Raw genomic sequence first — 22,272 nt, 5'->3', positions numbered from 1 at the left:
CGAGGGGGAGCCCAGCCCAGCAAGCGCGTTCCCAAGCTCTGGATTCATTCCCTGTAGATGTCTGTGGGCCGCAGCAGGTCTCAAGGCTGGACAGGAGTGCACAGGCCTGCACTGAGGAGTCAGGGATGATGTCCAAGCTCTGTGGCAAAAGCCACAAGTCACAAGACAGAGGGCAGGGCCACCAAGAGGGGGCAAAGAACTGGGGCAAATCTGCTGCTTTTCTGGAATGTTCCAAAAGAAGCTGGATGGCCACTGCTCCTCCTACCCCAGGACGGGGGACGTTTTCCTACTATGAGTTTCTCTGATTCCGATTCTGAAGTTCTGTGACTCCCAATCAATGGCCAGCCAACAGAATCTAGTTCGTCCCAGTAACCCGAGGGGCCCTCTTGTTCACTCCCAAGTCCCCTACAAACTCACCTCCCCCCGCCCACAGGTTTACTAGGAAATAAACAAGTCTGGGGGCTGGGGTTGCAGCTCAGTGGTGGAGCGCTCGTCTGTGTGAGGCCCTGGGTTTGATCCTCAGCACCACATAAAAATAAAGAAAGAAAATCAAGGTATTGTGTCCATCTGCAACTAAAACAATATTAAAAAAAAAAGTGTGAGGGCTACGGGAGCCGGCAGAGCCCCGGGAGCTGGATGGGATGTGGGTGGATGGCAGCGTCTGGGAGGAGGCCGGCTCTAAAACCCTGCCGGGGTTGTGGCGGTGGCCGTTGGTCTGGCTGGTCTGGCTGTGTGTTGTGGATTGTGCTGAGAGTTCCTTGCTCTTGGCTTTTTCCGTGAAAGGCCTGGATTACTGGAGAAAATCCAGCTCACGTGTGTGCAGTGGCAAAGCAGGCCTGTTTATCTTTGGTTTTTACATGCTTCACGGATCTCCTGAGGTTTGACTCTAAGTAGGATTTACGTCTCCCCAGTTGTGAGGCAAACTGAGAAGCCTCATCAGGCTTACAGGAGACGGTGCAGCCTGCGTGGGTCTTGCTGTAAGCTTAATGGGGATTTCAGAGAGAGGTGTTTTTTTATTTTTTGTTTTTTTTTTTAATTAAAGGGGGAAAAAAACCCACCTTAATGTTTGGCTATGTGAAAATCTTCCATAATGTTGTTAAGTGTTGCTGACAGCAGACGCGTGTGGCTGTCACCGACTGTGCTGGCCCTGGCTGAGCCCTGAGCTGGAGATATGTTCTCTGTGCCAGAGGAGGCACACCAGGGGAGACTCAGGTTTTCACAGATGTGTGTGCAGAGCAGTGTTCTTAACCAGGGCTAGCGTTGGTTCCCCAGGGGCATTTGGCAAAGTCTGGGGACATCTCTGGTTGTCATAATTGAGAGGTGGCAGGTAAAACTGGCATCCCATCCAGTGGGCAGAGCCCAGGGGCACTGCTGGGCATCCTACAGGACCCAGGACGGCTCACAGCAAAGCATCATTTGCTCAGAATATTACTCTGCCTTGGAAAGGAAGGACATTCTGAGGACACTCGTTGTGGTTTGAATGTGTCCCTCTGAAGTTCAGATGTTGGAACTTAAAGGCTATTGTGATGGTATCCAGAGGTGGGGCCTGAGGTTACGTAAGTCCTGAGAGCTCCTCTCCTGGAGGGGGATTGTCTTTATGAAAGGGAGCCATCTTGGAAAAGAGAGCAGCCCTCACCAGACAAGGACCCTGTAGTACCTTCATCCTGGACTTCCCAGCCTCCAGAGCTGTGTCGAACAGATTTCTGTTTTTTAAAAAATTACCCAGACTGTGGTGTTTTGTTACAGCAACACAAAATAGACAATGCTATGGCATGGAGGGATTTGAAAACAAGGTGGAATAAGCCAGACCCAAAAGATGGATATTCCATCATTCCACTGAGTGCAAGATCTCTAGAACAGTTGAACTCATAGAGACAGAAAGGGGAATGTGTGTGGCCAGGGGCTGGGGGAGAGGGAGTTGTTTAGTGGGGACAGATTTTCAGCTTGGGAAGATGAAGGAGTTGTGGAGGTGGATGGTGGAGATGGCTTCACAACCATGTGAATAAGCTTAATGCTAATGAACTTTACACTGAAAATGGTAATTTTTTTAATATTTATTTTTTTAGTTGTAGTTTGACATGGTACCTTCATTTATTTTATTTTTATGTGGTGCTGAGGGAACTCAGGGTCTTGCACATGCTAGGCGAGCACTCCATTGCTGAGCCACAACCCCAGCCCCAAGATGGTAAATTTTGTGTTATACATGTTTAACCACGATTTTAAAACATGCTAAAATGTAAGAAAAAAAAAAGAGGGCTAGGGTTATAGCTCAGTGGTAGAGAGCTTGCCTGGCACGAGTGAGGCATTGGGTTCAATCCTCAGCACCACATAAAAATGAATGAATAAAGATATTTTAAAAAGAATAAGAATGATTTGCTCAAAATATTAGTAGTGTTGAGGCTGAGAACTCTGGTACAAGTTGTATGTGACAAGGTGTTGTCTTAGTTCATTTATGCTGCTATAACAAAATACCTGAGACTGGGTAGCTTATAAAGAACAGAAATCCATTTCTTAGAGTTCTGAGACAGGGACACCAGTCCCAAGATCAAGGTACAGCAAGTTGGGTGTCTGGTGAGAGCCTGGTGTCACTTCCAAGATGGCAGCTTGTTTTAGAGGGGGGTCCTTGTCTGGGAGAGGAACAGAACATCCTCTCTCCAGCCCTTTTGTAAGGCCCCACATGTTAGGAAAACCAAATTCTGCCCACTGTTTCCATGCTGCAGTCAACACAGAAGAGCTCTGTGACCCTGTAGCAGCGGACACTGCTGTCCTCTGATCCAAGCCAGTTCTGACACCATCTGCATGGAACAGGTGGAAGGCTCAGGCCCCAAGACTGCCTGCCTGCAGAAGCAAGTCACAAGTCCCAGGTTGTGCTTCTAACCCACTGGCTCTAAATGGAGGTGCCAACATCTCCTCTTCAGGTCCCTCAATTTGCTGGAGTGGCTCACAGAACTCAGGAAACACTTCTTTTTACCCATTGATTTCAAAGCACATTACAAAGGATAGAGATGCATAGGGCAAGGCATGGGGGTGCAGATCAGAACCTCCTGTGTTCAGCTCTCCTGAAGCTCCTGAGGCTGTCCTTGGGGTTCATGGAGTCTTTACGGGACATCTGGTGCCAATCGATGGGGGAGGGCTTCAGCATCCTTTCCTCCTGGGCACTGGGCAATGAGAAGAATATTGTGAGCTAACTGGCAGATGAGGTTAGTCTGGAAATGTTTTTATGGACAGCAAAAGGCGAAGGCAGACTGTTTCCACTCCAGCTTCCATGACCTGCCACGGGCAGGGAGTGATGAGCCAGGATCCATGGAAGAAATCCACAGAACAGACCACGACATCAGAGGCTGACCCTGCTCACGAGGCTCTCGGGACCTCATCACCATTTTTTTTTTCAGTGTTGGGATGGAATCCGGGACCTCACACATGCTGGGCAAATGCTCTGCCACCAAACTGCATCCCCAGTCCTTACTCACCTCCTAAAGGCCCACTTCTTAACGTTATCACATTGATGATTGAATTTCAACATAGATTTTTGCAGGGACACTGTCATTCAAACTGTAACACCAGTCTGGCTTGTATGAGTAGCTACGACAACCATGCTGGGCCATCTCAAGCACACATCACCCAAATATCACAACATACAGCAGTTCCCCAATGTCTCCCCTCCTGCCCCACTCGTACCCACAGGACCTGCAATCCTCATTCCAATGACAGGTGCCTGAGTCAGGGTTCTCCTGAGGCACAGACTGATGGAAGATGTATGTAGATATGTGCTCATTAGAGGAAATGGCTTATGCAGTCGTGGAGGCGGAGAAGCCCACAGGCTGCCTGCAGGCTGCCGATCCTGGATGCCAGAGGCCTTGGAACCAGGCAAGCTGATGATGTAAACTGAGGCTGAAGGCCCAAGAATCCAGAGGTCATGGTACAAGTCCTGGAGTGCAAAGGTCTGAAGCCCAAGAGGTGTCCCAGCTTTAGGACAGACAAAGGGATCCTTCCCACTGCATTTTCTTTTTTTAAGAATATTTATTTTATTTTTTTAGTTTTCAGCGGACACAACATCTTTGTTTGTATGTGATGCTGAGGATCGAACCCGGGCCGCACGCATGCCCGGCGAGCGCGCTACCGCTTGAGCCACATCCCCAGCCCCCCACTGCATTTTCTTTTTGCATTTTTTTAAAGAGAGAGAGAGAGAGAGAGAGAATTTTTTAGTTTTCGGTGGACACAACATCTTTGTATGCGGTGCTGAGGATCGAACCTGGGCCACACGCATGCCAGGCGAGTGCGCTACCGCTTGAGCCACATCCCCAGCCTCCTTCCCACTGCATTTTCATTCCATCAAGGCTGCAGCTGATGGGACAGGTGAGCCACAGTTAGGACAGATTGTCCCACCCACGCTCAAGTCTCCCCTGTGGACACCCTCCCAGACGCACCCAGAAGTAACGCCTACCAGTTCTCTAGGAATTACTTCATCTACTCAAGTTGACATGCACAATTAACCATCTTGACTTGGGTTGACCCATGTCCCCAAGGAGCTGTGCATGAGCTCGACATGCAGGAGGTCACCAGGGAAGGCTCTTATCTTCCTGCTGGCCAGCTGTGGCTTGATATTCTACCCCAGGACTTCCCAAGGGACAGCCTCCCCCATCAGGACATTCAGAGGAGAGCCAGGGACCATGCCCCTGTGCTTCTTGGGACATGCCCAAGCTGTCACTTGACACTGTGCCACACTGTGCCACCTGGTCCCAAAGCAGCCCAGAACCACCCCCTACCCCGCCCATCTCCTGCAGCAAATGTCCACTCCACCTGACTGCCTGTGCTCCACTGCACACGGCAGAGCCACCTTCTGCTCACACCAACATTAATCCCCACCCCTTATTACCAGACTGTCCCCTCCTAGATTAGTTACAACCATAGCCCTGTACGTGGCTGTAGAGCACAAAGACACAGGGGTGGTCCGTGCCTTGCAGGGTCCAACTCCAGTGGGTGGCAGGGATGCCCACCCATGTGCCCTGGGTTTTCAGTGCCTGAGCCGGAAGCTTGGAATTGCTCTTGGGTCCCCTTGGCCTCCACCTCCAGCCAATCACCCATGGATTCCACCTCATCTGTTCTCAAAATAGTCCAGGCCCCACCTGTTCTTCCCTCCCACCTCAGCCCAAGGCTGGGCTGGCATCAGTTTATCTGGATCACCTTGGAGACCCCCAAACGGTTGTTGCTGTGGGAGGTGGGACTGCTTTGTTTTGGGGATGTGGGAGTGATGGTGGCGGAGGGCCCGCCTCGGCTCGGTGTTAGAGCCTAGCCCCAGTGTCCCCCGCCTCCTGGCTGTTCTCTGCTCGTGGCACTGGCCAGAGAAGCCCCTTGGAGAACACAGTTGACCCTGCGCGATTCCCTGCTTGGGATCCCCGGCAACTCCCCTTCCCTACAGGCTGCCCACTCTCTAGCCGGCCTGCCTGCCCCTCTCCAAGCGGTCACCAGCATCCTGGGCCTTCTCTTTCCTTCCTCAGGGCTTCCTGAAAACTGCCCTCTTCCCCAGTGCTGAGTGGATATACATCATTTCCTCAGCCCCCTCCCCCATTTGGGGTGAGGAGTCCCTTCCTGGGGTCCCGGGCCTTGTCACACTGAGCTGTTGTTGGAGGCCTATAGTCCCTCTCCCTTCTAGACGGGAACCACATCCAGTTGATGGGATGTGAGTCTCCCAAACACCTGGGCTCAGCCTGTTCTAGAAGTTTCCATTTCAGTGTTCCAGCCATCAGTTCCCCTTTGGTCACTCATCCAACAAACGTGACCCTGCGGCGAAGGCAAGAGAAGCGCAGACCACGGCCACCGGCCCACCCTCCCTCACTAGTTCCCTCTCACAACAAACGGAAGTGGGAGATGGGCCGGGCAGCAGTGAGGGTGGTGCGGGGAGACGAGCAGGAGAGGGGGACAGGGCAGTGGGTCTTTGGGGCACCCGGAGAAGGCTTCTCTGCATGGCATCGCGAGCAGCGACAGGGAGGACTGACAGAAGAGCTCGTGGGTACCTGGGAGCCAGTGCCCAGGCCTGGAGGTGGGAGGAGCTCGCCTGGGTGTCCCCAAAGGGGTGTGGAGGTCAGTGTGGCCGGAGCTCAGTGGGGCAGTGGAAGGTCAAGAGTTATGGGTCAGATGCTTAGGCCTTGGGGTGACAGTGATGAGCCCTGAGGATCCCTAATCTGATTTTAGCTTTAAAAAAAGTATCAGGGCTGAGGCTGTGACCCAGTGGTAACTAGGTGCCTGCCTAGCACGTGTGAGGCACTGGGTTTGACCCTCAGCACCACGTAAAAATCAATAAATAAAGTAAAGGTATTTTGTTCATCTACAACTAAAAAAAATATTTTTTTAAAAAACCACTTTACAAAGTTCTTACCACATTCATTGTCTCTTTTGTCCTCGATGCCAAGGGCAAGCTTTCCCCCATTCTGGAGATGAGAAAACTGAGCTTCAGACAGGTTAGGTGACTTTCCCAAGGACTCAGAGCTCGTGAGCAGCAGCTTTGCTGAGCTGCCCGTCTCACTCCCCTCCCCTCCAGCCCTCCCTGAGGACTGAGGACAAGGCTGACTCCCCTCTCCCACAGGCCAGGACAGGGTGGCGCCAAGCTCAGAATGAGGGTGGTGTCTTTATTTATTTATTGCTCCTGAGAAATATAGCCTTCCCCCTGGATCTGGTTATACTGAGGTCTCAGCTAGGGCCCGGGCTACGAGCCGAGGGTTCAGTGGGTGGTTGTGGCTGTGCTGAAAGGCTAGAGGAGAAGGGAGCCCAGGTGTGCCCTCTGAGTGGCAGACTGAGACCCAGACATGGGGCACTGTGAGGCTGTTAGCCTTGGATGTTTTTAGCTGGATGATGCAGCTTTTGGTTCTAGAAGTTTCTGAGCCCACCTAGAGCCCGGCTCATCTCTGTCAGAAGGACCTTCAGGCTGGGGATGCAGTTCCGAGGTAGAGGCCCCAGTTCAATCCATAATCCTGCTTGGGTCATAGGTAGGCTCCTGGAGCGCCCTGGGGGTGAGAGGTGGAGGGGATGCTTTACGAGGCCCCCAGGCCGGGAGGGGAGGCTCTCTCCTGGGGACTGCTGTGGCTTGGGCAAGTTGGAAACAGACACCTAGACCATGTTCATGGTGTTTGGAGGGGGGCCTTTGGAAGGTAATCAGGATAGACGAGGACCTGCAGTCCTGTGGTGGCAGGGCGGCTTTGTAAGGAGAGGAAGAGGGACCCAGCTGGCTCACTTGTTCCATCTTGCCCAGTGACCCTGTGTCTGGCAGGGACCTTGCTGATGTGGCTCCCAGACCTTGAACTTTCCAGTGATCAGAACCATGAGCGGAATAAACCTTTATTCTTTATGAGCTACTCAGACTGAGGAATTCAGTGACAGCAGCAGAAAACCCCGTAAGGCAGGGGTGCTGTAAAGTGGCTGCGTGCTGCCGGGCGAGGGGGGGCTGTGTCTTTCCTGCTGCTCCTCCCCACCTCTTTGGGGAGCATGAGATGGAAGAGGCATAAAAATTCAAACTGTACTCAAAATAAATGAAAGGGAAAAATATATTTAAGAAGGAGATAACCATAGCAATCACTTTCACTCAAAGGTAATAAAAATAAGTATCACCAACATAAACTCAGAGACGGAGGCTGCGGTCCTCGCCAGCTCTCCCCGCCACGAGAGAACACATTCCGGGGAAGGCAGGACTTTTGACAGGAGTAAACATCAAGGATGAACAAACAACATGAATCAGCAAAAGGACTTGTTTTGGACTTGTTTTGGACTTTGCAGTGACTAAGTGACTTTTTAGTTGTAAACATGTTTTTGGCTATAGGATGACTAGATAGTATGCCCATGTTAGATAAGTTGATGATGTAACTAGGTAGTGTGCTTATGTTAGATAAGTTAGACACAAACAAGTTTGTTGTAAACATATAGAGTATATAAGCGCGAGGGAAACTCCATGTATTTGCTCACAATCAACTCTCATCGCCTGAGAGTAAGATCGTGCAGTGTGAGCCAGCCACCTCGTGTGTTGCTTTGTGTGGTGTGCGAATAAACCAGCATTTCAAAAGGCAATCGAGTTCGTGCTTGGTGTTCGCGTACGTCGCGGTCCGGGGTCCAGTGCAGATATCCGGAAGGGAACTCCTGGTAACCAGACAAGGCTGAGAAGCTGCTCGTGACAGTTGGCGTAGTCGGCAGGATACGGAAGAAGAGCTCCGGAGCAGGTAAATATAACCCACATGGCAATGCACAATTTCTTCTACTGAAAACCTAGAATGACCGTGATCATCCGGCGTCTAGGCTGAAGGTGGAATGAAAGGGGAGTGCCCCCACCAAAATCCTTAGGAGGACGGTGGTCCCTGTGCATGGGGTGGCTTAAGGAAAGGATAGAGAATTGGGCACTATATAGCTGGCATCAGGGAATAAGTCAGATACCTTATAAGATAGAAACAAACGGGTTTATTGCTTGGAAAATTCATATAGCTAAACTGAGGATCCTCTTAAAAATAGCAACATGGGCTTCAAGGAAGTAATAAAAAGATTTAGGCAGAAATGTAGAATAGGAGAACTAAAGCTCGAGCAAAAGGAATTAAAATCTCAATCGCCATGGCGAGGTATTGAAAGAATTGTTCAGGCAAAGATGCCTGAGTTCCAGAAAGGAACCACAGTTGAGGTAACATTAAGTAATCCTCAGACCGTCAAGCCCATAATGGAACGGGCTGACAAGAAAGAAATCCCGGGAATATTATGTAAAATTATAGATGATATAGATGATGACAGGCTAAGAGGCAAAAGGTTAGTAAAAGAAGCCCTTAAAAATGGAAGTAATAACCCATTTTTGAAAGACATATTGAACCAACTGGAAGCTCCTGATAAGGCCAGCATGCCAGTTTCAGTAATTAAAACATCCACACCCGGACGGGGACGCCCAGATGGGTTGGAACAAGTTATTGAAACTAGGGACTTAACTAGACCTGAAATGGTTCAGTTAAGGCAAGATTTTTCACAGAAAGGTCAGACCGACGGAGACTTTTTGTTTACAATTCATAGTAAGGGAGGCGAGTCTATAAGACTCGCAGGCAAGGAGATGCAGGTGGTTAATATCCAGATAGACAATCCGAGTGTTGCGGACACTTTAGCAAAGATTATACAAGAGGAACCTGACAGGGTACGCACACTTTGGGATTGGATTGCAATAGCCTGGGCAGAGGCCATCCCACATATAGATTGGGGTGCCTTTGAAGGCCAGATACAGTGGAAGAATCCCAGTGAAGGGATTAAGATAGTAAAGAAGTTAGCTATTTTTAGCAAAATTTATAATCAGTTTCAAGGATCCCCTTTAAGTGCTCACTTAACAGCCGCGCTTAGGAGAATAATTATAAAAGGGGCACCAGAACAGCATAGAATGATGTTGGCAACCATGCTAGCTGGAGCCAACACCCTATGGGATGTAGTTGAGTTCTTAAAGCAACATCGAGAATTACAACAAGAGCACAAAATGTCATTTCAAGCTGCAATGACATTTCAAGCTAAAGCCCGAAACCCAGTCTGTTTTCCAACAAATGGTAACGGAAATATTAAATGTTACCAGACAAAAAACTTCCGTTTGGGAGGCCCGCCTGGCCAGCGGAGCCTCCCAAGAAACAGAAATATGTTGGGAAATGGCAAAGACTGGAGAAAGGTGCGACCAGGACAAGCCTGGACACAAGGAAATGTTGCTGTAAACAACAGACAGATAGGAAGGAGAATGAACCCACAAAGGCCGGTACCGCGAGGAAGTCAGGTGCAGGGCCAAAGAAGAAGGTTTGGTTTAACAATGCAGAGGTTTGGAACACCCAGATGGCAAAACGGCCAGACACCCGGCCGTTCATACAATTAAAATTTATAGTTGATAATCAAGAATATACAGACTCCTTCCTGATAGATACGGGAAGCGAGGTAACAATAGTCAGAGATGATTTTGTAAATAATAAACCAGCTAAGGAAAAAGTTATAGTACAAGGAGTATCTGGACATAGTGCAGAAATGAGAAAAGAATGGGTAACATTTAAAATATATGATTTGGATTATACAATACAAGTATTGGTAGGCAAAGTTCCACATGGAGTATTAGGAATTCAGGAACTCAGGTTATTATATGGTGAATGGTTACCTTTGAAGAGATTGAAGTGTTTTGAAACAAAAATTTTAAGCCAAGTAAAGATTGATCCAGTAAAATTGCCCCATACTCCACCAGTATTTACTAAACAGTATCCTATTAAAGGAGGACATGAAGAGATTAGCACCACAATAAAGGAAATGTTGGAAAAAGATATAATAGAAAAGGCATCATCATTTAAATATAACAGTCCAGTATGGCCTGTTATGAAACCTAATGGCAAGTGGAGATTGACGGTAGACTATAGGAATATAAATAAAGTAACCCCCTCTATGCCAGGTACTCTCCCAGATGTAGAGTCCATTTATGCTCAAATTAGAAATTTTTCACCTACTTGTTTTTGTGCTATAGATTTGAGTGATATGTTTTTCGCTATCCCATTAGATATTAAGAGTAGAGAATTGACTACATTCACTTGGGAATCAGTACAATATAGGTTTAAGAGGTTACCACAAGGATATAAAAATAGCCCAATTATAGCACATGTAACTTTACAAGAAACGTTAAAGGATTTTCAAGATAAAGGAACTACTAAGTTATGGTCATATGTAGATGATATATTAATTGCTGGGAAAGATATGACCGAGTTAAATAAGGTAAAGGACGAGGTAGTTACATTATTGAAGTCAAAAGGATGGTCCATCAATCCTGATAAAATTCAGGGTCCAGCCACGTCAGTTAAGTATCTGGGGGTGGTGTGGACTACAGAAGGACCTAAGGTTCCGGATGCAGTGATAAATAAGATTTTGGCTTTACAGTCACCAAAAACCAAGACAGAGGCTCAGCAGGTGATGGGCATTTTGGGATATTGGAGATTACATATTCCATATTTGCAAATGATTCTGGCTCCAATACACAGGGTATGCAGGAAAGCTGCGGACTTTGTATGGGGACCGGAACAGAAAAAGTCATTAGAATTAGCTAAGGAATATGTTCAGACATATACCCAATTGTATGTACCTCAACCTGGTGAAGAAATTGTAATTGATATAATATATGCCAATGACTTTGGAAATTGGGGCATATATACTAAAAGTAATAGTCAGACTAAACCAGTTGGGTTTTACTCCAAAAGATTTCCTTTTTCCGAAAACAAGTACTCTTTCTTTGAAAAAACAGTGTGGACAGCTTATACGGCGGTACAGAGTCTAGGTTTTGTTTTAACTAATAGAGTAGTTACATTAAGAACTCAGATACCAATTTTGGATTGGGTACGAACTAAGGAGGAAGATTTTAGAGGTTTACCCATGGAACAAAAAGTGTTGAAATGGAAATGGTATTTGTTAACTATAATTAATGATGCAACAGTGTCAGGGAATAATAAGACATTAAGGTTATCAGAATTAGTTTTTGCTCAGCCTATGGTAGAAGTACCGGTAGAGGTTAAACAACCAAAGACACAACCTATTGGAAGATGGGGGGCAGTTGCTTCTCATAAAAATGCATGGTTCACAGATGGATCAAGTAAAGTAGTAGGAAATATCACTAAATGGAAAGCTGTGGCATATCGACCAAGTGATAATAAGATCTTAGTGAAGGAAGGCTCGGATGCCTCAGCACAGTTAGCAGAACTCTGTGCAGTAAAATTGGCCGTTGAACAATCTATCCATGAAAAGAAAAAGTATATACACGTTTTTTCGGACTCATGGGCAGTTTGTAATGGTATTGCCATATGGTCTGCAAAGTGGAAGGAATCTGATTATAAAATTAATGGAAAAGATGTATGGGGAATACATATTTGGAAATTTCTTGCGGAGGCACCTATACATGTAAAGATAGCGCACGTTGATGCTCACACAGGACGTACAGATGAAATATCTAAATTTAATGATGTGGCAGACAAATTGAGTAAATTTGATTCCGAAGGGCTAAAATTGGTGAATAAGGCCCCTTGGAAAATATTAGATAAAACAGATACAAAGATTCGGTTGAAACGTGACCCAAATTGGCATATAAAACTTCCTGAATTGAATGCTGATATTTCGGAGGATGAGATCCGACAATTGCATAAGGAATTAGGACATATTGGAACACATGGAATGTTCCAGTGGTTTCAGGGCAGAAATATAAAAGTTACCTGGGGAGCATGTAAGCGTGCGATATCTGGATGTGAACTATGTGCATCCTCGGTGCAACGTTTCCGGAGAGATCCACCCCACAATAGACCATCCCCTAGAGGATTTAATGAGAAGGTACAAATTGATTATATTGGTCCTTTGCAGAATGGAAAATATGTGTGTACTATGGTAGATTGTAGTACCGGATTGGGACATGCATGTGCAAGTAGACATGCAGATCAAAGCTCTACTATGAAAACTATTTGGAGCTGGTGTGCAGCATATGGATGTCCTTGGAATGTGACTTCCGATCAGGGTTCTCATTTTACTGGTAGAAATGTTCAGAAATTAGCTGACGTTTTAGGAATTAATTGGGATTTTCATTTGGCCTATAATCCACAAGCAGCAGGAAATATTGAAAGGTTCAATGGATTATTAAAGACTAAATTGTGGCAGATAGGACAAGATGTGCCGTTTGACAAGGCAATACTGATTGCAGTTTTTGAACTTAATTCTAGGCAAAGACTGCACAGGAGATCACCCTTTGAGGAAACATTCCAAAAGGACATCGATGTGCAGGCAGACGGGGACCCAAAACCAGATAATATAAGACCATATAAGGTGTGGATACGTAACAGAAAAGATAACTCTGTGATTAAAGGTGAGATTGTATCACACGGACAAGGAAATACCCTATGGGTATCAACTGGAAAAGGGGACCTCAGATTAGTAAAAAGCCAAGATGTTGTCACTAGGTAAACGTTTGTGTGTTTGGTTTAACATATGCTTTATTATCCTGATTGTATATTCTTGCTTGTTTTTGGGTGGATATTTTTATTGTAACGAATGGCAGACAGCTCTTTTGAATGGTTCTACTTGTTTTATTAACGTGAATCATAAATTGTTGGCACGGGAGTTGCTACCCTGTTATGTACTTAATTATACACTGTGTTTCTGGTAATGGCACCTAGGACTTTGTTACTTTTGCTATTTTTGCTACTTTTGATAGCCCTGCAGTTCTATTCAGTAATGGGAAATCAAACTACAACTCCCACTACTTTTACTACTACAACTCCATATTATTTTGGTATCAGGAACATTAACCTGACCAAGCATTCTTACAAAGATTGGATCTTCAATTATATTAATTTCACTCATTCACTTCAAGAGTGTAATAATTCTTGTGCAGTAATACCACAATATTGGAGAAGTAACAAATTCCTACAAAATTTTACTGCTATTAGATACTTGTTTTATCATAATTATGCATTTTGCCACCATTATAACAAATACTTCGCACCTAAGGGGTGTGACCATTTTTGGGACATCAATACAGTTGGGATATATAGCCCAATGTTTAGATCTAGTGCGGATGGAGGATATTCTAATAAATATGAAACTAACCCCCTCCGATGTCACCTGGTACCTGGGATTATGGATATGTGGTCTTATAAGCCACATTTTGTGTATTATTATAGGAAACTTGGAGGCAAACCTTTAGTTAAGAGCTATAATGCTACAGCAGCAGTGCTTAATAATCCAAACCTTACTGTATATACTTTTGAGGAGTCTACAGAAGAGAATGACTTTACATGTATAGAAGCAGCAGAAAAGGATGTTGCATCACTGCCTTTTCAGGTTTGGGTGTCCAACAAACAGAATGATTATAATTTATTCGATTATGAATATGAAGAATATGACTATTCTTCATATGATGATGGAGAGGAAGAAGGTTCTGATGAATTTACAACTACAACCCCACGAACAACTACGTTGGGGATAAATTTGTTGCCATATAATGATTCTAAGAAAATGTTGGATGAGTGGAAAGGATTGCCTAGACATTTACAAGGAGCTAGGCCATTGCCTAGATGGCCGCAAGTTTTAGTTGAACCCTACGGGACATGGTGTCCAAAAGAGTTACAGCAGTATCTAGATTCCATGAGCACTAAACAAAGGAATATGTCTATATATATTGAAGATGTGCAAAGCAGAACTCATTTGAATTATACCCATTATGTATCTTGTGTAGCGGATTTTCCTAATTTACCTATATATGGAAAGTTCGAGATTCTACAGAATCCTGATAGATCCTTAGAAATACGGAACCAATCTTATCTTACTATAGATAATTGGTGGAAAGTCAATACCTTAGGTACCGCCACTTGGCGATCACCTGTTGTGTTGACCGACCCTTTACCACAGCCATTTACCCATAACTTGGTTAAACCCGTGGCCACGCCTCCTAAAATAAAGGATAAAATCGGGTATGTTTGTATCCGTAGCATTTTTGGAGATATGCTTAACCGAACACAGGGACAAGCATTTATTGGTAGAGTTTGCTTCCCTGTTGATTCAACCTTCCTTAAGTGGTGCCAATATAGATATTATTATAAAATTGGTAATTATTCATCTGTAACTTATAAGATTCACACACAGGCCTGTAGGCTGGGTCCAGTTTACAGGACGACTGGGGTATTACATCCTGAATTTGGAATGTTTAATCACTCTGGATGGCTATTATTTGAAAACAAAACAAGGAGGTATGTCTTTAAAAATGCCAACAATGAATGGGACCTCTCAGAGATTGTGGATGGCCCGAAATTGGGACAGAGAGTGCATAGTCCAGGGTTACATGAGTATAAATTCACCGTGGACAAATACATTGTTAACCAGACAGTGTGGAAAAACTACACACAATATTATAATATATTTAATTGGACATGGTGTTATAATTTTAGCAGACAAAATTGTGTACAGAATCCTCTTCATGCTGTATATTTGAATGCCTCTCATATGCATCTTGAGGTGAATAATACGTGGCATAGGTTTGATAATCAGTCCTGGCAACCTGTATTGGTTGTCACACCTAAGGATATTTTGGAAAAACACTTTTATAATGTTACATTTCTGCAGGTAGATTATACTTATAATGGATCCAAAGGAGAATCTTCAAAGTGGCCTTATTATAAATGCGAAGACTGTACCTTTAAGTTTTATGATAATTTCTTTGGGACTTTGATTCCCGTGTTTAATTTGAGTGATGACAAAATCAGAGTGAATGTCCATAATATGTCAATCCCGATGGGAGTTGATTCTAATTATGTGGACACTAAAAATGTTAGTTTAGCTATGGAAAGATCTATTTGCAGATGGTTTCCACATTCATGGCAATATGTGATTGGTATTCATAGGTCTATTATGCATAATGATTCCACGTACTATGATATTCCTCTTGATGTAAATATAACTGGAAATGTTTCCAAACATTATGAAGGTGGTAATGTTGTATTAGGCAATGAGGAAAAACAAACGAGGGATTATACTTTACATCCAACAGTATATTCTCTTGCATTTGTACCACCAGATTTGGATGAAGTTACTTTAGTGAATTACAAAACAGAAACTTACCTGGTAAATGCTGATGACTACTGGTCATTGAAGACTGGGTGCCCTAGAGCACAGCTCTGGGATACTATAATTAGATACCATGTGGATGTAGCAGATAGAAGAACTCTGAAATGGTGGTTGACACAAGGAATGGATTTCTCTACTTGGCCTAGTAAAATATATCCAGGAAAATTACCTTATTACTGGTATATGTTATTACCAGGAAGTGAAAATGAATGGAATCTTTATGATATTGTAACACATGATGTTTTACATAATAATACTGATGTGTTTGATGCACATGCAGGTAATCATATTATATATAGTACAAAGATGGATATGCAGAAATGCTACATGGAACCGACCTCTTTGAATCCTTGCTTAATTGATAGAGGAGGATTTAATGAAACCAAGGGATGGGTTACTGCCCATTTCCCAAGAGCGGTCCTCTTCCCACGCAAGGAAAAGGACGGTAATTTTATGAAGACTTTAGAGGCTCCAGGATTTTTACCTTTACTACATCAGCCAGTTAGATTTTTGATACAACCACAAGTACAGCCAATTGTGTTACGATTGTCTGTTAGTGATTTGTTGAAAGGTGAAACTGTATGTCCTTCTTTTGAGTCTACTGTGTTGCCAGATTTGTTTTATTCAGTTCAAAGAAATGCAGCAGGACGGAGACCTTTGCAGTTCGCAGCGATTGGCGCTTTCCTGGCCGGAGCAGCTTTGGGGGCAGCAATCGCTGGAGCAATGACGGAGGAACTTCGAGTGGAAATTTCAGCTCTGCGTGGACTTCAGAATAAACAGAACTTTGTTATCTCACAATTATCTAAAAATCTGCACTCCGCGTCCTTGCTTATGGAAAGACTTTCTGCAGAACAGGAACTTTTGAAACATCATGTTGATTCATTAAGTAAGGTGATCGAGACTATGGATGCATCGTGGAATGTACGCATGAAACAATTGGAGGCAACTCAGGAGTGTGAACATCTGCAGGCAATGATCACCGCGGGATTAGAAGAAATAAGACTGTTATTTAGAACTGGCATAGGCATGGAAACTGCATCAGCTATAACCATATTAGATCCTACAAAGGACTCTTGGTGTGAAACTGGTGTTTGCATGATTAATTTATGGCAAATGTCGACATCTAAGGTTGTAATAGGATATCCAACTAAGGCTATACCAAAGAAAATTGGTAAAGATTGGATAATACCATTTGATAAGTTTTATTGGTTGAAATGGAACAATATGTCATATTATGTGCCTAGTGAAGCCACTTATGCGATAGGTAAAACAACTGTTATAGCCTATGATCTTTTCTCAGATGAACCTAGGACTTCTGATATAACTATATCTATGCCTCAGGCTACTTTGTTAGATCTTGGGAATTTTAATATGTTGTCTTGTTATCCTGAACCGTATATGGTTCAACGATGGCAAAACATTTCTTATAGTGATTCTTTGAGTCTGAATGCTGGTTGCCATATACATACTAATGTCATGATGATGGAACATATGAATTTGACCGTTCAGAAACATCTGTTTAGGAGTTTGAATTTTACTAACACGAGAAATGTACGAGTCCTGACTCAGGTGGTTTATTTGTCTAATCATACTTTTGGGTTACATACTTTTGTGCCCCAGCCACCTCTGTCGGAAGAATATAAACATATGATGAAGGCGACGGAGGCAGCTAAGTCCATTTATGCTTCATTGGGAAAGGAAATTGAGACAGTACATAATCAAACTACTGAACTTCTCCAAAGATTCTCAGGAGAAACACATAAAGTTAAAATGTTAGTTGATTCTGGATACTTGATTCCGCGTGACTTTCAGTATACTTATGATTGTAGTTTTGTAGGTTTCTTTAGAAAATTGGTTCATGCAGATGTTAGTTGCATTATGAGATGGAACCCTTTCCATTGGCTTAAGGAAGGATTGCTATATGTATGTTGTTTTGTATTATTTGTATTATGTATTAAGGTTTGTTTAAAGATTAATAAGTCTGCAGGAAAGAAAACTTACATTAAAATGGATAAACTTCAACATTACAGGGACCATGAAACGAAAGGCACTAAGAACATCAAATCCAAGAAGGAGAAGGACGGAAAGATCGAGGAATTATTCTGAACAGTTGCACTATGCAAATTGTCATCTTTGCATCGAATTTCATGTAAATACATGGTTTTTATATAGTGCATATACACTGTTTGGGCAGGAACGTTTTTCTCTTTTATGTAGACTAGTAACCTTACGCAGTGGACCATGGTGTCCACTGGATAGGACCTTGGAAGGCCAAGTGCCCTCTTTGTGTGTGTTTTTGAATCATGTTTGGAATTGTATTTTTGATAATAATTTGCATTGTGATGTTTATTGTAGATATAATATACATTTGTGTGTTAAGACTTTATTTGGATTGTTCACTGAAGTGATGAAGTCTGATCATGATTTATTAACCTTACACTCTAATGCAGGTACTTTTTATGTTAATGGACTTATTTCACTTAACTATAATAGATCATTATTATTTGGTGATGCTGTATTGTGTAGAATCAATTCGCAATGCAGACAAAGGAATACATATGTTCCTAGATCTTTATTTGACATATGTTTAAGAAACATTTGTAAGCCTTACTTTATTAAATTATGGACTTATGTGGATTGTCATCAACACTTACCTAAGATTGGTTAATATTGTAGAATTTCTTGAGGAACTATGTCTGTGGACCAGATAATCATCAAACGGATATTAGGACGCAAGCTGAGGAACGACCTATTATTCAGGAAGGACCGGATGACTCCAATTCCGATGTTCTCTGAAAAAGATGTTAATTATCCATTTATGATAGTTCACAATTTGGTGATAGATTTGGATCTAGTAAAGGATTTGGATTTGGACCTTTATTTACGATTGAAACAACTTTTCGTTCCAAGAGTGAAAGCTCCCTTCTGCTGTGAGTTTCGTGCTATGCTTCAGCCTTTTCTGCACTCCTGTGTGGTCGGTGGCTGCATGGATGCCGTGGATTGCATTTTCCAATCTGAAGATTGGTTTGCAGGGCCGCGACAGCCCATACGTTTCCCCGAGGACGGGCAACTTCCGAATGGACGACCTAAGACAGGGGACCGTACTTGTCGCTTTGATACATCGGCACCATCAGTAACATCGGCGCCTCCGTATCAAGGGGGTGGAATGACAGGAGTAAACATCAAGGATGAACAAACAACATGAATCAGCAAAAGGACTTGTTTTGGACTTGTTTTGGACTTTGCAGTGACTAAGTGACTTTTTAGTTGTAAACATGTTTTTGGCTATAGGATGACTAGATAGTATGCCCATGTTAGATAAGTTGATGATGTAACTAGGTAGTGTGCTTATGTTAGATAAGTTAGACACAAACAAGTTTGTTGTAAACATATAGAGTATATAAGCGCGAGGGAAACTCCATGTATTTGCTCACAATCAACTCTCATCGCCTGAGAGTAAGATCGTGCAGTGTGAGCCAGCCACCTCGTGTATTGCTTTGTGTGGTGTGCGAATAAACCAGCATTTCAAAAGGCAATCGAGTTCGTGCTTGGTGTTCGCGTACGTCGCGGTCCGGGGTCCAGTGCAGATATCCGGAAGGGAACTCCTGGTAACCAGACAAGGCTGAGAAGCTGCTCGTGACAACTTTCAAAGTCACTCTTGACATATCCCTCTGATTAAAAACTAGAGAAGGGAAAATACGGGAGGAAGATGGAGGTTATGGGGAGAAATAACGACCACAACTATGACAAAAATTGAGAATACAAATTATACTCACAGATTTCTCCCTGGCTGACAGACGTCAGCCTGGGATGGATGCCTCTGGTGAGGTGGCTGGTATGAATAATTCACGGGGGCGGGCTCTGGCCTCGGCACGGAGTGTTCTGACGGGGTGGCACCGATGGGATGGCTCCTGAAGCTACCAGGCTGCGTTCAGCCCCTGCAGCCGTCTACTGGACCTGCCATGGTGACAAGCGACCCAGACAGGACTCTGCAGCGGCAGCTGGGCTGTCTGCAGAAGCCACCAGGCCTTCTTGCTGGGACATTAATTTCAGATGGATAAATGGAAATTTTTGTCCTCTTTACTTTTTTTTTTTCTTTCCTCGTTGCTTTCTGATATTCGCCTTCTGCAAGAGGAGAACCAGGAGCTAACGACTCCCAGACAAATGTCCCTAAATCCTGCTTTTCGGTGTCATGTGATGGCTGCCTATTGCCCAGTGAACACCCGTGGCCGGCCCGGCTCTGTCCCCAGCCCTTTGTCCAGGACACGTCTTTCTTTAGCTGTGGTGGATGATGTGGCTCCTGAGCACTGCTTGCAATTTCTGAACCTCCTCCGTGGGGGACACTGCAAAACAGAAATAAGACGTCATTGTTCACTTACCAAATTTGCAAAAATCCCGATAATAGAACTAAAGAAGGAAAGCAAACCCTAGGCGCTGGGCTCTGAGAAGGTGGCATGGTGGCAGACTCTCACACCGGTGTGTTTGCAAACTGGATGATTTCTTGAGGAAGTGTCTCAGGAACTTCAAGATGTTCATGTCTTTGGGGCTGAGGGCATTGCTCAGGGGTAGCCTGCTTGCCTAGCATGCATGAGGCCCTGGGTGCCATTCCCAGAAAAAAGTTTATACCTTTTGGTTGTTGTGGGTGGAACTTTGTCTCCTTACAATACACATCCAAGCTCGAACACCAGGCTGTGATGATGGCTTCATGTGCAAACAGGGTCTTTGCAGACATAAGTAAGGTACAAGCCAAGATGATCTAGGGCGCCCCTGGACCCAACATGACTGCTGTCTTTATGAGAAGAGGAGAGGCGCTGGGCCCGATAGTGCACTCCTACAATCCTAGGTGCTCAGGAGGCTGAGGCAAGAGGATCTCAAATTCAAAGCCAGCCTCAGCAATTTAGTGAGACCCTAAGCAACTCAGTGAGACCCTGTCTCAAAATAAAAATAAAAAGGGCTAGGGATGTGCCTCAGTGGTAAAGTGCCCCTGTGTTCAATCACCCCTTGTACTAAAAAAATAATAATAATAATAAGAGAGAGACGCAGAGGGGGAGATGCTCAGGAGAAGCCATGTGACGACGAGGCAGAGGTGGCAGTGATTAGGATGCCTACAACAGCAAGGACCGACAGAGCCAAGGAGTCTAGATTCTCACGTGGAGCTGGAAGTGGAATGGTCCTGCTGACAGGTGGACCTCTGAATTCCACCTCTACAATTATGAACTTAGAAGGTTGTTATTTTAAGACGTTCACTTTGTGGGAATCTGTGTGTGTGCGCGTGCGTGCGTGCGTGTGTGTGTGTGTGTGTGTGTGTGTGTGGTGCTGGCGATTTAATCCAGGGCTTTGTGCATGTGAGGCAAGCACTGTAACAACTGAGCAATATCCCCAGCCCCAAATTTGTGGGAATTTTTTATAGCAGCCAATATGCCCTGTTTGACCCTTTAATTTCTAGAAAGAAATCTTGGAAATCTTGCAAATCTTATTGGTATTTCTCCATAGTTAGGCTACATTTCCCAGTATCCCTTGCAGCTAGCTGTGGCCATGTGACTGAGTTCTGACCAATAGAATTCAGTCAGAAGTGGCATTAGCCACAGACCTGACCAACAGAAGCTCTGTGCTCCCTTCCAGGGGAGCTCCCTCTGGCTAGGTGCAGACTTCCAAGGGAGGAGAGATCCCCAGATGCCTTATTGAACTACGGTGTGGGAAGAAATGACGCTGTGGGTCGGTGTTCCAGCACTCAGCACAACTTGAAAACACAGGGACATAATCAGAGACAGATCTGCTCTGATATTCATGGGCAAGGATGTTCTCCTAGCCCTTGTCATTCACATGGGGTACAAAGTCACTCTTCTTTTAGTATCAGGTTAGCATGACCCTTTAAATCTCTGGGCATGTATGATTGTGCAAATGGTGTGACTCTACATTGTGTACAACCAGAGAAATGAAAAGTTTATGCTCCATTTGTGTACAACGGAATGAAATGCATTCTGCTGTCCTGTATAACTAATTAGAACAACAACAACAAAAAAAATCTCTGCGCAGCTCTTCTTTCTGGGGTGGCTTTAGGAATTTCTAAGGAAACCTACAGTCTCCCCAGGTCTGCCCCACGGCTTGCTCCATCCAAAGGGTCACTTCTAGCTGTGGTGGCCCGAAAATGTCATCAGTGTGCCTTGTGCAGACTGAGCTGTCCAGGCCATGCTGATGCTTGTTCTCTGAGCCTGAATCTGCCTCCAACAGTGGCTCCTTGGGGTCCCCCTTGCCTGAGAAGCTTAGCGATGCTGCGTGCTCATGCTGGGCCCTATGTGCTGTGCAGAAGTGGTGAACAAGACAGACGTGGTCCCTGACTTCCAAGAGCTTCCATCTAGCAGGTGGAAAGGGACATTGACACAAATACGTGTTTAATCAGAACAATGATGCATGCAATGAGAAAAAAGTGGAGGGTCCCAGGAGAACGGGTAGCAGCATTATAACGAGTGAGTCGTCCAAACCAGGAGATTTTTGAGGATGTAATAAGGTACTTTTGACAGTCATGTTAGAGCAGTGGGTGGACACCAGACTGTCTCAAGAAACCGAGAGAGAACCCAGATTCACCTCTGATGGGCCCTCTCTGACCAGCCCCTCTCAGTTGTTGGCACAATCCTACCAGCAGCCCCACATACACTGCAC

General features: G+C 44.6%; 1 protein-coding gene across 2 annotated transcripts; it reads left to right on the top strand.

Annotated features, from left to right (window-relative positions):
• The first annotated feature begins 7,691 nt into the window (after positions 1–7,691).
• LOC124105902 (uncharacterized) lies at positions 7,692–19,148 on the top strand. Of its 2 annotated transcripts, XM_046463331.2 has the most exons (3): positions 7,692–8,204; positions 12,714–17,761; positions 18,289–19,148. In XM_046463331.2, exon 2 carries the CDS (start codon positions 13,156–13,158, stop codon positions 17,716–17,718), a length of 4,563 nt encoding a protein of 1,520 aa, XP_046319287.1. In that variant the 5' UTR covers positions 7,692–8,204; positions 12,714–13,155; the 3' UTR covers positions 17,719–17,761; positions 18,289–19,148. The 2 variants fall into 2 exon arrangements, with proteins under 2 accessions (XP_046319287.1, XP_046319286.1); XM_046463330.2 differs by having other exon boundaries at positions 12,714–19,148.
• The last annotated feature ends 3,124 nt before the right edge of the window (positions 19,149–22,272 follow it).

This window comes from Marmota monax, unplaced genomic scaffold (genome assembly GCF_021218885.2).
Source record: "Marmota monax isolate L192 unplaced genomic scaffold, Marmota_monax_Labrador192_F-V1.1 WCK01_AAM20220418_F8-fsc00220, whole genome shotgun sequence".
NCBI lineage: Eukaryota > Metazoa > Chordata > Mammalia > Rodentia > Sciuridae > Marmota > Marmota monax.
Note: the sequence above shows the minus strand (reverse complement) of the source record. Positions and strands in the feature narration are given on the sequence as shown.

Coding starts and splice junctions, on each gene's coding strand:
- LOC124105902 (XM_046463331.2), top strand. CDS start 13,156: ATGGCACCTAGGACTTTGTTACTTTTGCTATTTTTGCTACTTTTGATA.